Source organism: Crotalus tigris, unplaced genomic scaffold, assembly GCF_016545835.1.
Source record: "Crotalus tigris isolate CLP2741 ecotype Arizona unplaced genomic scaffold, ASM1654583v1 scf7180000024433.2000942, whole genome shotgun sequence".
Lineage (NCBI taxonomy): Eukaryota > Metazoa > Chordata > Lepidosauria > Squamata > Viperidae > Crotalus > Crotalus tigris.
The window spans coordinates 276,397-291,977 of NW_024100601.1; the positions used below are offsets into that span (position 1 = coordinate 276,397).

General features: G+C 42.9%; 3 protein-coding genes across 4 annotated transcripts; 2 read left to right on the forward strand and 1 right to left on the reverse strand.

Annotated features, from left to right (window-relative positions):
* The first annotated feature begins 2,046 nt into the window (after window positions 1-2,046).
* Window positions 2,047-3,826, forward strand: CHST4 (carbohydrate sulfotransferase 4). The gene has a single exon (XM_039331035.1). It carries the CDS (start codon window positions 2,195-2,197, stop codon window positions 3,344-3,346), a length of 1,152 nt encoding a protein of 383 aa, XP_039186969.1. The 5' UTR covers window positions 2,047-2,194; the 3' UTR covers window positions 3,347-3,826.
* LOC120302517 (TERF2 interacting protein) lies at window positions 3,579-4,800 on the reverse strand. Its single transcript, XM_039331037.1, has 2 exons — window positions 4,582-4,800; window positions 3,579-4,327 (listed from the first exon to the last, which is right to left on the reverse strand). The coding sequence occupies exons 1-2, from the start codon at window positions 4,636-4,638 to the stop codon at window positions 3,860-3,862; spliced, it is 525 nt and encodes a 174-aa protein (XP_039186971.1). The 5' UTR covers window positions 4,639-4,800; the 3' UTR covers window positions 3,579-3,859.
* A 36-nt stretch (window positions 4,801-4,836) lies between these two features.
* KARS1 (lysyl-tRNA synthetase 1) lies at window positions 4,837-14,828 on the forward strand. 2 transcript variants are annotated; one of them, XM_039331033.1, is made up of 14 exons: window positions 4,837-4,957; window positions 5,143-5,278; window positions 5,507-5,672; window positions 7,162-7,255; window positions 8,680-8,866; window positions 8,965-9,090; window positions 10,144-10,263; window positions 10,835-10,997; window positions 11,102-11,275; window positions 11,509-11,594; window positions 12,439-12,524; window positions 12,829-12,955; window positions 13,920-14,063; window positions 14,620-14,828. In XM_039331033.1, exons 1-14 carry the CDS (start codon window positions 4,899-4,901, stop codon window positions 14,701-14,703), a joined length of 1,752 nt encoding a protein of 583 aa, XP_039186967.1. In that variant the 5' UTR covers window positions 4,837-4,898; the 3' UTR covers window positions 14,704-14,828. The 2 variants fall into 2 exon arrangements, with proteins under 2 accessions (XP_039186967.1, XP_039186966.1); XM_039331032.1 differs by having other exon boundaries at window positions 4,876-5,065.
* The last annotated feature ends 753 nt before the right edge of the window (window positions 14,829-15,581 follow it).

Here is a 15,581-nt window from a genome sequence, read left to right on the forward strand (position 1 = left end):
CAGACTGCAACCCAAAACCCACATGTATCGTCGGTGCTGGGTGGGTGTGGCCCATTGGGTGGGTGTGGCTGTGGTGGTAACAGCAGACTGGGTGGGACTAAAAAGTTCAATCAATCAATTCCAACTTTGCGAGATCTTTTATTTTCCCGTGAGAAGTTGAAATTGATTGATTGAACCTTTTTATTTTTGCACACGGCAGTGAACGAAAAGGGTTTATAAAATCCAGCTGAAGGCCTAGGACTGGGGTGACGGTGCGCATGCCAACAGAGAGGGCTCTGCGTGCCATAGGTTTGCCACCATGGGAATAGACTCTAGAAGGGACCTTGGAGGTCTTCTAGTCCAGCACCCCCCGACTTCTCAAACAGGAGAATGGAGGGAAGAGGAGAATGTTGCTTGGAAATCATTTGCAATTAACTTTCCTGCCACCTTTATTCTTCTGGCACGTGACCCCCAGGATAGCTGGTATGCATGGGACCATCTCCTCTGCCAGCAGAGGAAATGGATTTCACATTCTCCCATCAGTATGATCACCCATTGGCTGTCTTTCTTCCCTTCCCCTGGACCTCCTGGTTATGGCAAGACAAAGTCCTGTGCAGACCATGTGGCAAGGGCCCTTGTGTTTCCTTCAAGTATCATTGTGCCCTGGCTGGTGGGCAGAATCCCTTCAGAGTTGTTTCCTTGGCCCTGGCATGGCCCAAATTTTGATTCACAATGCATTCAGCCTGAGTTTTTGCCTAAACTTTGCATTCAGCAAGCCTGTTTTGTCCATTTGTTCTGTAGATATAGCATGAGCAGGATGAAGGGAATCTGGCTTGCATTCCAATTGTCCTAGGCTCTACATGTGGGAAGAGAAGTGTAGAGCGCCCTTCCTGGGCTTTATCTGTGAGTCACCCTCCTCAGGCATTTGTAAGGGCATCCCTATTTCTTCTAGCACCTGTTGTTTCTGTACGATAGAGGATGGCCTGACCTAATGAGGCTCCCTCCCCGTTACCTCTCCTCTCCTCCCCTTCCCTTTTAGAGTCTTTTCCTCCTAACAGCTCCATCCCACAGCAGTGTGTATTGAATCATAGCTGGCAAGCAGTGTGTGCTTCCCCTGCTCTGGGAAGGGAGTTTTTTTCCCCAGCTGGCTGCAGCCAATACAAAAGTTGTGAGCTTCTGTCAACTCCCAGAGGCTCAAGAGGTAAGTGAGACAAGTGCTAAGTAGGAAATGTATAATCTGGAAGCGGAAGACCAAGCTGTACATGGGGAGAGGATCATAAGCAGAGATGTGAGATGCGACTGTTTTCTATTGAATGAAAATAGCAGAGGCCAGACTGAATTATGACCCTTGCAAAATTAACGTGTCGGATGATAATTGTGTTTACAGCAGCCACATTCTGCTTCATTGACCAAGCCAATAACTACCAGCTGTCCATGGACTATGGCTGGTAGTAGAATAAAGGTTGGGTTGTAACATTAAAGAGTTGGAAACTGCCATCTTACAATTTTATGGAGCTTTCCAAAAATCAATTAGATCTCTTATTAATGTGGAATAATGAACAATCACTAGAATAATGATGTGTCTGCATAATTACTGGAATAGTGCTGTGTTAGTAGTATGTGACTAACCTAATGCGCATTGCACTTAGATACAATGTATGTAGCAAACTCTCCATTGTATACCCCTGAGAAACGAACCTAATGTATTACAATGTGTATTCCTTTGTTCCTGAGAAAAGGAAAGTATAAAACTGAAGTCTGAACCCGCCCTCAGGGTTCAGAATTGCTTGTTGCTATTGCTTCTGAACCTGCGCAATAAATCTCTCTGCTAAAACCCTCTGGAATTCGTACGAGTCCTTTCGTTTTCCACAAGATTATGAAATCCTATGAACCGGATATTCAAGATTTGCCTTGTCATGTAAGTTCTACAGCAACTAGTGCCATGAGAATTATAATTTTCTGATCACTCTTGGACTTCCTTTGCCTGGGAAAGTGGGGTCTAGGCCTATTTCTATAGTACAGGGGTTCTAAAGTCAAATATTTTTTTTAGGTATGATGAGCAGAATAACACACAATATTCCAAGTACGGGTATGATTGTACAGTTTATAGGACAGCTACTACAAACAACTAATAGCAGCAGCTATTAAGACAATAAGGAAACATAGTTTAGCATTTTGACACTTGTCTTTCTTCTGCTCTCACTTCCAGGCAGCCATGTTGAAGCTGAAGAAGACTGACATTCTGGTGATCTTAGTAATTCAGGTAGCAGTTCTCCTCTGTTTCATTTTTCAGCTTCAGCACACTCCCCAGGAAAAGTCAACCCAGAAGCATGTCCTCATCCTCTCCTCTTGGAGGTCTGGATCATCCTTTGTAGGGCAGCTCTTCAGTCAGCATCCCAGTGTTTTCTACCTGATGGAACCAGCCTGGCATGTGTGGGCAGCTATGTACCAAAACAGCGCCAAGGTCTTGCACATGGCAGTGCGGGACCTTATTTGGTCAGTCTTCAAGTGTGACATGTCCGTCTTTGATGCCTATATGAATGAGCATAAGAATAAGTCTGCGCTCTTTCAGTGGGAGACCAGCCGGGCTTTGTGTTCTCCCCCTGCATGTGACTTTTTCCAACGCAGTGACATCATCTCCAAACACTCCTGCAAGACACTCTGTGGAAATTATCCATTCAGCAAAGTGGAAGAGGCTTGTAAGACATACAGCCATGTTGTCTTAAAGGAAGTCCGTTTCCTCAACATCAAGGTGCTTTATCCTCTCCTCACTGACCCCTCCCTGGACCTCAGAATCATCCACCTGGTCCGTGATCCCAGGGCTGTTTTCCATTCCCGTGAGAATGTACCAAATGAACTTGCCCGTGACACAAAGATTGTGGTGAGGCATAATAATATGAAGGGCATGAAGCCCTATGCCGCCATGAAGGCAATTTGCAAAAGCCACATTGACATATACATTGAGATCAAGCAGTCCCTCAAAGATCGCTATCTCTTGGTGCGCTACGAGGATATTGTTAAGACCCCCCTGGCAAGAGCTGCTCAGCTGTATCAGTTTGCAGGGCTTCCTTTCCTTCCCAGTCTTCAGTCCTGGGTGCAGCACATCACACATGGCCAAGGCCTCGGTACCAAGGTCTTTGATACTGACGCCAGAGATGCAATGAATGTGTCACAGGCTTGGAGAAAGACTCTTCCTTATCTCCAAACAGCAATGTTACAAAATATCTGCAAGGAAGCTATGAAACTTTTGGGTTACCGGTTTGCAAGATCTGAGGATGAACAAAAGAACATGGCATTTGATCTCTTGACCAAGTCGAATATAAAAACTGCCTGGCCAGCTTCCAGCAGCTCAAAGCATTACAGCTAGACTGCCCCAGGAAGCTGCAGCCTGTGTAGTAGATGGATCCCAACATGAAAGAATGAGGGAACACCTGGGATTTGCCCTGAGAGCAATGTTGCTAAGGAAGCAAAAGCACCCCAAAACCTTCCGGAAGTGCTACGCTTTTATAGTTGTCCCATCAGTTCACAAGCTGCACTCAGTCTACAATCTGGTTGACAGCTGCAATGCTTTCCATGGCCATGGATCTGTTCCCTTAACCTGGATTCGGGCCCTGCTTTATTGTAGATAATGTGGTCTGTACTTTTTTTTTAAAAAATATAGCTTCTTGCCTAATATTCAGAATATTTCTGTCAATTAACTGAGAAACATGGCTGTAACAAAATATCTATGTCTGTTCTGTAAAACTTTGTCAGATACATGTTGACCATTCAAGAACAGCTGCAATCCTAATTAACAGTAAATAGCTTACTATGCAAATAAAAATTGGAAAAAACAAACAAACAAAAAGAACTGCCCCTACTGCAGCAGCTTTGGTGATTTTCACTCCTGGCATGAACTTGCCCTGAACAACACACGTTTATTTACATTCCCTATTCCATACTTTGTTTCTAAGTTATTCCTGGCTCCCTCTCGGCCTTTCAGCAAGTCCTCATCGTCCTGTCTGTTCCAAAAAGGATGCCCGTCTGGACGCCGCCCGGTCCGCAAGCAGCTGGCTACGGCTGCCACTTCTCCGCTGTTCTTCAGAAAAGCCTGAGTGACCGTGGCCAGGTCCACGCCGAACTCCCCCATCAGGCGCTTCATGTCCTTGACCGCCAGGGCCAAGGCGGCCGACGGAGGCTCTGGGCGCCCCTCCGACTCCGGAGAACGGCGGCTGGGGCGCACGACACTGACTTCACAGATCTCCACCGTCCTCGGGGCGGCCGGGGGGGCTCGCGACTCTCTCGAATTTCCAAGGCCCGGGGGCCCAGGGACCCCGGGCTTCGCCCAGCCCGATGGCTCGCCATCTTCCTGGAAGGAAAGCAATTCAGAGCACGGCAGTCAGTCGCTGGGAGATTCAAAGGCGCTGCGAGGAAGAGGGGAAGCGCAGCGAAGGCTCCTCGGAGGCGGGGGCAGCAGAAAACCGGATTCAGAAGTTGCAGTTTCTCTTCAATTTTGGCCCACCCGAGGCGCCCTTGGACGGCCAGGCAGCCTTGATGGCTCCGCTGACCATCGGGGGCCCCGAAAGGCCCGCCCGCCTCCTCCACGCGCGGGGCCCGAATTACCTGCTCTAACTCCCGGATGGCTCGCGGGAAAAGCGCGGGCACCCTCGGCCCCTCCATCGGCGCTCTCCCGGAGGCAGGCCCCGAGGCCGGAGGGAAGGGCCGCTTCCCGGCTACTTCGGGGTCTTTCTTTGCGGGCGCCGGCGTGGAAGGGAAACCGCCGCAACTTCGCCCGGAACCTCGCAGCGCTCCCGGCGATCGTCGCCCTCCGGCCGGAAGGGTCGCCCCGCTGCGGCTGAACGCCCCGCCCACTCACGGCCCCGTCTGCCCGCCCACTTCTCGCTGGGCGGAAGTCCCTCTCGCGCTTCCGGCCGGTAAAGATGGCGACGGCTTCGAGCCTCTCCGGCTCGAGCGAGGTCGAGTCTCACATTAGCAAGAAGTGAGTGGCGCTTCGCCGGCCGCCCATGCTGGCCCTGGCGCGGCTGCTGTCGGAGGGCCACCCGCCTTGGGCTCGGCGGCTCTTGAGTGGCGGCTGCAGACAGCCGAGGTGGGTGGCTGAACGGCGGAAGGGACGGGGGGCGCGCGGCTGGACGGCGACAATAAAGTCCCTGGCTTTTCTCGCAGCGAACTGAAGCGGCGCCTGAAGGCCGAGAAGAAGGCGGCCGAGAAGGAGGCGAAGCAGCAGGAGCAGGGCGAGAAGGCTTCGTCGTGCCGGGCCGACGCCGCGGGCGCGGAGGAGGAGGAGAATCTTGACCCCAACGTGAGCGGGCGGGGAGCCTGCGGCCGCGCCTGCTTCTCCCCCCCCCCCGGCAACGGGACAGCCGAGCCTCCAGCGTGGTCGGCCTGGCTCGCCCGCCGCGCGTGGGCCCGGCCCTGGCGTTGCTCGGGGCAGGGAGGCCGGGAGCTTCTACTCGCGTTGATAGCGAGATCTTTTCTCTCCCCTCTAGCCTTTTCGTCTTTCAAAAGCCTTCTCTCGTTGTCTTGACAGCAATACTACAAGATCCGTAGTCAGGCCATTCAGCACTTGAAGGGTAGCTCCGAGGATCCCTACCCTCATAAGTTTCTCGTGGATCTCTCCCTGACAGACTTTATAGAGAAGTATACCTTCCTGCAAGCAGGGGATCAGCTAACCAACGTCACAGTAAGAGTGGCAGGTAACGGCTCACTTGGGATACTGGGAAGAAAGCAGTTTCAATGCGGATCTTGTTTCCTCCTCTCTCCTCCCCCCCCCTCAGATGCTGTAGTTGAGATTTGAGATAACATTCTGCTTCAAAGTAGTAACAAAAGAAAAACACCTATTAGTGTGTTTTCTGATGGAAAACCAGGAGGAACCACTTCAATCTTGGAAGCGGTCTCTTCCAACAGGAGCTTTTTTTTTTTATTGAAATTTTTTTAAAATTTTACAAAAACAAAACAATTTTCCCCCAAGCCTCCCCAACCCTCCCATTCCCTCCCCCGACCTTCCCAGAGCTGAATATAGGCTTAATTAAAATTTCTTCGAAAAATCTTAAAAAAGATATAAACCATAAATAAATCTAAATACTAATGTATTTAGAAATTAAGAAAATTATAAGATAATTAACAATAGTGTGTATATAAAAAACATAAATACAAAAAATAAATGTTTAGAAAAAAAGAATAAAGAAAAGGAAAAAAGAAGAAAGATAAAAAATATTAAATTTTAAATATAAGTTATTAAAAAGCTAAATAATATTTTTTTAAATCCAACTTGTGTTGTATAAAATCTATCCATTTTTTCCATACCGCAACATACTTCTCTTGCGATTGATCCTTCAAGAAAGCCGAAATCTTTGCCATTTCCGCCAAATAAGAAACTTTAAGAAACCACTCTTGCAAAGTAGGCAAAGATTCCTTCTTCCAACATTGCCCTACCTTGCGGCTGTAATTAAATTTAACATCAATGTAATCTCTTTGATATCACAATCAGTAACAATACCTAACAAAAACAATTGTTCCAACAGGAACTTTTATTAAGAAAAATTGATAGCAGGCATGATAGACAGGATCTGAGGGATCAATGTTTTAAAGTGTCCTGAAGCAGCCCCCACCCCGCAGTTCTTCCGGGTGATTCAGACCAGCAGATTTGTAGGTGTTAAATCCAGGAAAGATAACATCATTCCGGCTCCTCACACAGATCCTGGAGACCGCATCTTTTCACACACACCCTTTTCCTCACTAAGTTCAGAGGGGCGTAGGATGAAAGGCAAATGGTTACATTGTTATGGTTAGCAAACCCGAAAGCAAATCAACAAAAGGTTACTTTGTAGTGAATAGAGGAAGTGAAAGTAATAAAACCCCCTTGCATACCCCCTTCCTCCTTAGGAGTATGACAGGATCCAGGAGACAGTAAGAATTGGTTTTATATCAGAGAAGATAGGAAATATAACTGGATTCTGACAAGATGGCATGTTCTGTTAAGGCTCTTTTGGAATGGAAGAAGTGTGGTATAGCCATTAGGGTATGTTATTCTTTTCTAGGTCACTTTGCCAGATTGGCCCTTGATGGAGAATGCAGGGAATAATTTGCTGGGGGGGGGGGTTGCTCTTGTTCCTGGCTTCCTCATCTGTTATGGTGTGTTTTTTTGTGATCATATGACAACTCTTTTTGGTTCTGTTTTTGGAGGTCGTATCCATGCAAAACGTGCCTCTGGAGGAAAGTTGATATTTTATGATCTTCGTGGGGAGGGAGTTAAATTACAGGTGATGGCAAACTCCAGGTAAGCATTAATAACTTTTTTTTCCTGATTGTATATTTTAGTTTTGCTTTGGTGTGTACATTTGAGGATGAGAGCCAGTTTTAACTTCTACAAGGCACCAGGCTAAAGCTGGGAGACTGCGAGTTCTTATCCCACCTTTGGCACATAGCCAGCTGGGTGGCCTTGGGGGAATTTACACACACACATCCCTAGGAAGAAGGCAGTAGCAAGCCACTTCTAAAAATATTGCCAAGAAAAAGAAGGTAGTTGTCCAGGAGTCAACAGTGTTTTAAATGTCTCCCTCTATCCAAACTTTTGAGGAAAGATAGAAAGAATATGAAAATAAAACCATGGTCTGATAAGTGGTCCAAGATTGCATTAAGTAATAGTGTCTCAAATATGTACTTTCTTTCCAGAAGAGGATTAAAGCAAAGTTAATCATATAACTTCTTGAAAATATTCTGATGTTTCTGCATGTTATTTTATCTATTTAAAAAGGGATGTGAGTTCAAACCCCACCCTTTGTTTTAAGAGCTAGGCTCAAAACATTTTGATAAGATTTTGAGCTCTTAGCGTTTTGAATATTGTGCTGATTTCCATTTTTTTAACTCAGAATATCTTAATATGTTAATATGTTCAGTAACATTCCAGTGTGCTTTATTGATTACACTAGGTAGGCAACTCAATATACTTGTGGCACAAGGGAGCAAAGTCCAAGGTATTACATAAAGAGAGGCTTATTTCTTACAACTTATTTCTCAAATTGTAAGATAAGATAACCTTTATTTTCATTTTTTTTTACTGTGGGCACAATGGAACACATCAAAAATGAAATGTAATTGCCTACTCTCAAAGTGAATGCATACATGACACACACCTAAACATCTTATATACAACATATGTATAGATCCACACCCCTACATATATATAACAAATATTATGTCTACCTGACTATTATTTATTTTAATGACTGTTTGCTATCTCTGGAATCCCTGGGAGTATATCTTAAATGTCAGTTGTTGCAGAGCAGTAGTAGAAGAGGGATATTGTCTTGCTGTCCAAGCTTGTGAGTTTCCCAAATCCATCAAATTGTGTGATATAGAATGTTGCACTAGATGACTTGGCTTGATCCAATGTGTATCTAAACAAGTTCTTATGGCATGGCAATCAGCAAATAGTGCCTCATTAAAATAGTTGTATGCAGGTAAATTTATAGAACAAAATTCAGATCTTGTAACTAAGTCTGAGATTGGAATGAATTCAATTTTTTTGCTAGGCTTGGTATGTAAATACTTTTTTTACTATTGATGAATCAATTTGGAAAAAAAAATCTTTATAGAAGTTTTCCCCTTGCAGTGTAGAATAGAGTGGATTGTGACTACTTCATTGATAAGACCGAAAAGATTTACCTAGAAATGTTTTTTGAATTTTAAAAATTCTTTTAGAAACTACAAATCTGAAGAAGAATATATGTGTATTAACAACAAGCTTCGCCGTGGAGATATCATTGGGGTCCAGGGGAATCCTGGAAAGACTAAGAAAGGGGAATTGAGCATTATTCCTTATGAAATTGTTCTGCTGTCACCGTGCCTACACATGCTCCCTCATCTTCATTTTGGGCTCAAAGACAAGGTATCAGACATGCTGCTGCTTTCTTGGCAACTTGTTTGATAGCCTCCAAGAGTGTCTCCTTGCTGTATTTTATTATCTTCATTTTAATTTATTTTTAGGAAACCAGATTTAGGCAGAGATACCTGGATTTAATGCTTAATAATTTTGTAAGGCAAAAATTCATAATTCGAGCAAAAATCATAACATACCTTCGAAACTTCCTGGATGAATTGGGCTTCTTGGAGGTGGGTGTTTGTTTTTAAATGTTAAAAATGCTGTACAGTAATTGCTTGCAGATATCTCAAAGATTAATCCTTTATAGCAATTTATCTTGAGTTGTTAAGCTTAAATTATAGAGCAAAGACACCAAATACATATAAATTGTCAAAATAAAAATACATTTATAAGAGGCCAGGCAGGGATGTTATAGAAGAGATTGTGGTTGGGTAAATGATCTTCCAGGTCTTCTGACATAGCTTGTTGAGGATGGTCATCATGCTTCAGTACCACTGTTTGGTTCAGAAGATACCATGTTTCCTGTATGGCCATATATTAGAGGTAGAGGCTATGGCAGCAGCAAAGTGGTAATTTAGAGAAGCAGAGAAAAGGCATTCCTTCCTGCAAACATCAGTAGTAGCAATGGGAAACTGCCAGTCTCTGTGCCCAAGAGACAGCATATAGCCTTCCTGATAGAGAACTGTTTGAATATCTCTGAATAACTTCCCTTCCACCAGTTTCGTCTGGCTGTTGAGTACCTGGATGAAGTGCCAAGGGTCAGGTGCCTTCCTTTAACAGTTCATTGGGCTGTGAGACAGATCACTCTCTATAATACAACACAGAATGTTCTGAATTGCAAAGTAGTAGTGGCTAAAATTACACAATTCTAATTTTACACAGTTCTTTTAAGCAGAGAATCTTAAGGCTTGTGTTTTCAGTCATGCTATGTTAGTTAGATCTTTTTAGTAATCGATCATTTAAATTAGATCTTTTTAGTAAAGTAATTAATCATTTGGAGCTAATTTTATGTTTTGTTCCTGTACCTCAGCATACACTGCTACTTCAGTGCCTCATCTCATTTTTATTATTAATAAGGCCTTTGTCTTTTAGATTATGTTCTTATTGCAGACTTTTTCTCACTGCTTCTTTGATTGCCTGAAGTTTGAATTCTTTAGTAGGCTGGATTAGGAATGTTTTCCCATTTGTTTTTCCCATCTTATTTGTCTTCAAAATCAATTTCTTTAAGGTTCTTTATAAACGTAGAGACAATATTTTCTGCCTGTTTTTTGTTCCCCAACTAGATTGAAACACCTATGATGAATATCATACCTGGTGGGGCAGTGGCCAAGCCATTCATCACCCACCACAATGAACTGGACATGAATTTGTACCTAAGAATAGCACCAGAGCTCTACCACAAGGTGAATAGTTAAATCAGGCAAGCAGCGGCTCTGATATACTTGTGTATCTTTTTGTGACATGCCCAATGCAAAACATACGTATGTTTCTATAATCTGGTTCCATATACAGGGCCTTATCAAAACTTAGAAAATAGCCAGGTTAAATACAAGATAGTAAAAGATATTGTGTGATTTAATGATTTGGAAATTGAGTTAGGAATGGGAAAGCCTGGGTTGAATTTAACTTTAATCTGGAAAATCACAGGATTACTTTGAACTACATACTCTTTCCTAATCCAAATTCAAGCTCCATTAAGTAGACCCAATATTTTTTCTTTGCCTTTTTAAAAATTCTAGTTTCTGTTTTCCCTCAGCCTCCACAGATAGAGGTTGGTTCACTACTATTAATTTCTATGGTACAAAATCAGTGATTCTGGCTGGTATCTGAAATCAGGGATGGGAAGCAGATTCTTTCAGATACTTGAAATGGGAAAAAGATATCAAACAGATTTGTGTTGCTCCTGGAAGCAGTTTGTGATCCTGTGGATGAGTCTTTTCATACTGAAAAGGCTCGTTAACTGGTATATTTCAGATGTTGGTGGTTGGTGGAATGGACCGGGTCTATGAAATTGGGCGTCAGTTCCGGAATGAAGGAATTGATTTAACCCACAATCCAGAATTCACTACTTGTGAATTTTACATGGCGTATGCGGATTACCATGATCTGATGGAGATCACAGAACAAATGATTTCAGGTTTGTGGCAAGTGTTCTTATTTTAAAAATGCTTAGTAGATCATTTGAAGATCCATTTGGAAAAGATAAATTAGCCAGGCTAAAAGAACGGTTTTCTCCTGTAGGAATGGTGAAACATATCAGTGGTGGATACAAGGTGACTTACCATCCTGAAGGCCCAGAAGGCCAGGCTTATGAAATAGATTTTACACCTCCATTCCGGAAAATCAATATGGTGGATGAATTGGAGAAAGCATTGGGAGTGAAACTGCCTGCAGCAGATCAGTTTGACACAGAAGGTGAGAGTGGAAGACATTTTATCTCCCTCTTTAATTTAAAGAGATCCTCATTACAGACAGATCAATTATTTGCTTTAGATTTGACTAGACAGTGTTAACAGTGGGCACTATGGGGTATTTTGCTGTACACCTACTGTTTCTAGGGATAGGGAAAGCATGAGTAATTAAAGCCCAAGCTAGGGGAAGTACTCGTGTGCAGTAGTGTCATGTCTGATTTCACATTATGCATGCAGAGTCTCGTTCATTTTTTGATGCTATCTGTGAAGAGCGTGGTGTTGAATGCCCACCCCCTCGGACAACAGCCAGGCTCCTAGATAAGGTAAGAAGGGGCTCTTTCTCCTGATTCTTATTTGAGGTGGATCTCAGAAGGGAGTTTGACTTCCCAAAATCTTTCTTACAGCAGTTCTCTGAGATGGTAATTCAAAGTGTTATTATTGTCTTTTACGGGCCTCTGAGAAATGGTCAAATAAAGCTTTCCCTGGGATAGGTGACATTTTGACAATGACAGAGGAATGGGTCCTTTTTTAAGGTTTGCTTACTAATTTAATAAATTTATAAACTATTGAGTTATGTATTTATTTATTTGTACCCTGCCCTTGTTATTTTTACAAATAATTCATGGCAGCGAACATATCTGACACAACTTCTTCTTCCTATTTTCCCCACAACAACAACAACCACAATCTTATGAGGTAGGTTAGGCTGAGAGAGAGTGACTGCCCCAAAGTCAGCCAACTAGCTTTCGTGGCTAACATGGAACTTGAACTCACAATCTCCTATTTTCCATCCTGGTGCCTTAAATGTCTATAGTAATGAATGATTCATAATTAAAACAAACATCCATGGTAATTGTTATTGTATCATCTACAGTAATTACAGGAGTACTTATTGTGCCATAACAATAAAATATCCAGTTTAAATTGTAAATCAAAAGGATTATAAATATTTACTGCATATCACAGTAGTCTAAGAAAAAAATACTTGATGCATTCAGTGGCCCTAGGAGATGCTGTAAAACTATGGTCCTAAGTCTTTGCTGTGGTACAGTTATGTGAATGAACCTGAAAACAACTTAATCATGTTACACAATTTTTGACAGTAAAGAATTATTCCCAAACAATTATCTGAAGCTGTTTTGCCTTTTCCTATTCTTTATTTTTCAGCTAGTTGGAGAATATTTAGAAGTCACCTGTATCAATCCCACATTCATTTGTGATCACCCACAGATCATGAGTCCTCTAGCCAAATGGTAAGGAAAAGTGCTGTGGTTATGTAAGTATGGATTTGCATGCATATAACCTACCCTTCTCACTCCCACTCAGACTTCATATAAAATATATAGACATTTTGACACAAGTTTGATATGTGCAAAAAAACACAAGCTGATTCTAGAGCTAACAGTGTAAGCAGATGTTCAAATCTCTTGTCCCATCTCATGAAATAAGAGTGAATGGTGCAGACCAACTGACCTGGTTGCAGAAGAATTCTTATGGTTGCAGAAGAATTACTTTTCTCTGTATAGTCTTCAGTCTTCTTCTCTGGTGTTTATTCAGGCACCGTTTTCAAGCAGGATTGACTGAACGGTTTGAGCTCTTTGTGATGAAGAAGGAAATCTGCAATGCCTACACAGAGCTGAATGATCCTTTTCGGCAACGACAGCTATTTGAAGATCAAGCTAAGGTGAGTGAGGGTGTAGGCCTGGACTGGACCTGCAAGAACTGGGTTGTAAGTATCTTCGTGGGAATTTGTCAAAACTTCAAATGGCCACTAAGTAACTAGTCATAAGTTGAGGACTATATGTAATGAGGGAAGAAAATGCAGAGAGCTGGATCTCTCTTAAATAGTATGGAGATCTCTGGTATGGGGATGGAAGTTACTGGGTTGTGAAACTGATCTGTGGCTGGGCCAGGGTTACATGTAGCAGAGAAAATTCTTGAGTGGGAATTTTGTTTGTTTGTTTCTAAGACTTCAGTAAATCTCCCTTCCAAACTATCTCTGAGCTGCTTGCAAGAAAATTGAGGAGAAAAACAGTCTATACCAGGGGTAGGCAACCTCGGCTCTTTTATGACTCATGGACTTCAACTCCCAGAATTCCTGTGCAAGCTATGCTGGCTCAGGAATTCTGGGAGTTGAAGTCCATAAAAGAGCCAAGGTTGCCTACCCCTGGTCTAAATGCACTTTCTATCAGGGGCTGTCCCAAAGTCCAGCAGGGAGGACGCAATTCAGATATATGAGGACAAACTATTCCACAGAAATGGGGAGAGCGCACCAATGAGTATGGTTACAGGATTAGTCCATCTGTGAGGTAGCCACATGAGTGAATATAGACAATGCCACCTGGTGCCCTTTTGTGCAAAGACTTTCCTGGCCATTGGTTCCATCTCCTATTAGAAGGAGCTGCAAATCCAGGCAGAACTCAGGATGGAAGAGACAGTTGGAGAGATTGGTTTGAGGAGTGGTCTGTGCTTTTTATTTAGAAGTGTCTACATAGAATCCAATTATTGGAAACAGAAATGGGAAATGTTTGTTTCACTGTTGTATAATAATATATAATTATATTATATAATCCTAACTCTCTTCCCCCAAGCCCCCGTTGCCCTGGCTCTGCAGATGATCCTTGTCTTCTTACTCATTTCCAACCCAGGCAAAAGCTGCTGGTGATGATGAGGCAATGTTTATCGATGAGAACTTCTGCATGGCTCTGGAGTATGGGCTGCCCCCCACAGCTGGCTGGGGCATGGGTATTGACCGTCTTACCATGTTCCTGACTGATTCAAACAATATTAAGGTAAGCACTCCTTAATAGATGGCTACTTTCTGTCTGTTCAGGCCTGCCTAGATGGAGGATGGGCTGCTTCCTATATTCTGAGGCAGCAATTTTAGATTTGCTATTGCATTCATGTAAAAGGGATAGGAATCATCCTTGTGCTTTAATGTGCACACTTGTGAGAACTAATGAACTGAAAACATGCTTGTAACTGAAAATATGTTACTTTAATGAAAAGCGTAACATTTCTTAACAGACTTCCTTGTTTTTCTTTGAAGACATTTCGCTTCTCATCGAAGAAGCTTCTTCAGCTCTGACTGGATGGTGGGGAATGGAGGAAATTCTTCAGAGCTAAAGAAGCTTCTTAGATGAGAAGCAAAATACCTTCAAAGAAAAACAAAGTCCAGTTGCCTCTTGAAAAAGCACCTTTGGGACAACCATAACTTGGATCTCTGAGAATCTCCATAGACATTTCTTAAAAGAGCTTAGGTGGAAATAATGCTTATGTGGCTTGTGAAGATTTCTTTTCTTGGAAAAGAAGCTCCATTGAGTGACCAGAAATCCCCTTTTCTTGCAGGAAGTGCTGCTGTTTCCCGCCATGAAGCCTGAGGACAAGAAGAAGGATCCTTTGTCAGATTCTAGTGAGGGGACTTCAGTGTGACACAGCAGTTTGTACCAGAAGTATGGAAGACAGGAAAAGTCATTTCTAGATTTCAACAGGCCAGAGCTACTGGGTTCCCCCCCCCCCAGACATGAATAAATGAAGTCTGTAATTTTATTTTGTAATTGGCACCTCATTATAGCCACTAGCTCTCTGCTGCCTGTGCATTCGGCCATTTCTTTGTCCATCAGATTGTAATGTGACTTTTGAGATTTAAATCTACCAGTGATGGGGTTTGTGTCGTCTTTGCAGCCAAACAGGGTTGTAGAGACTGTCAACCCAATTCCTGCTTGACCATCAACCAGCACAGTTTAATTCTACTGAATGTAAAAGTTAGGATACCAGTGATTAGATGTTCCAGTTTAATTCTCCATGTGTTACTAGCTAGTACATTTTAGTGACATGTTGTTATTCTAACAGTACCAGAGGGAACCTTCTTCCTTGATTCTTCCCATAAAATGCTACTCAATATTCCATTCTGATAGCTGCATTCAGAAATTGCTTTCATTATATTCAGCCTGCAGCAGCCTAGCTCATGAAACAAAGCTAAAGAGTTTGTGTTCGTTGTTCTGTTTACACCATCCTGCATTTCACTTCTAGCAATTGGTACAGTAAAAGAATCATTTCCCAGTCTATCAACCATCAAGTAATTGTTTAATGCAAGATATTTGACTTGAGTGGGGGGAGATCTGGCTTGGCAGCAGTGCTTGTGAAAGAGATCAGTGTCCTTATTGGCCAGATATTAAATATAAGCCAGCAGTGTGACATTTCCTAAAAAGGGAAAGGATATTTTGAGATACACTGACAGAAGTGTCCAAACCACAGGAATTAGAAAGAGCCCCTCTTTGAGAGAGATGGGCGGTTTAGAAATATGAAAT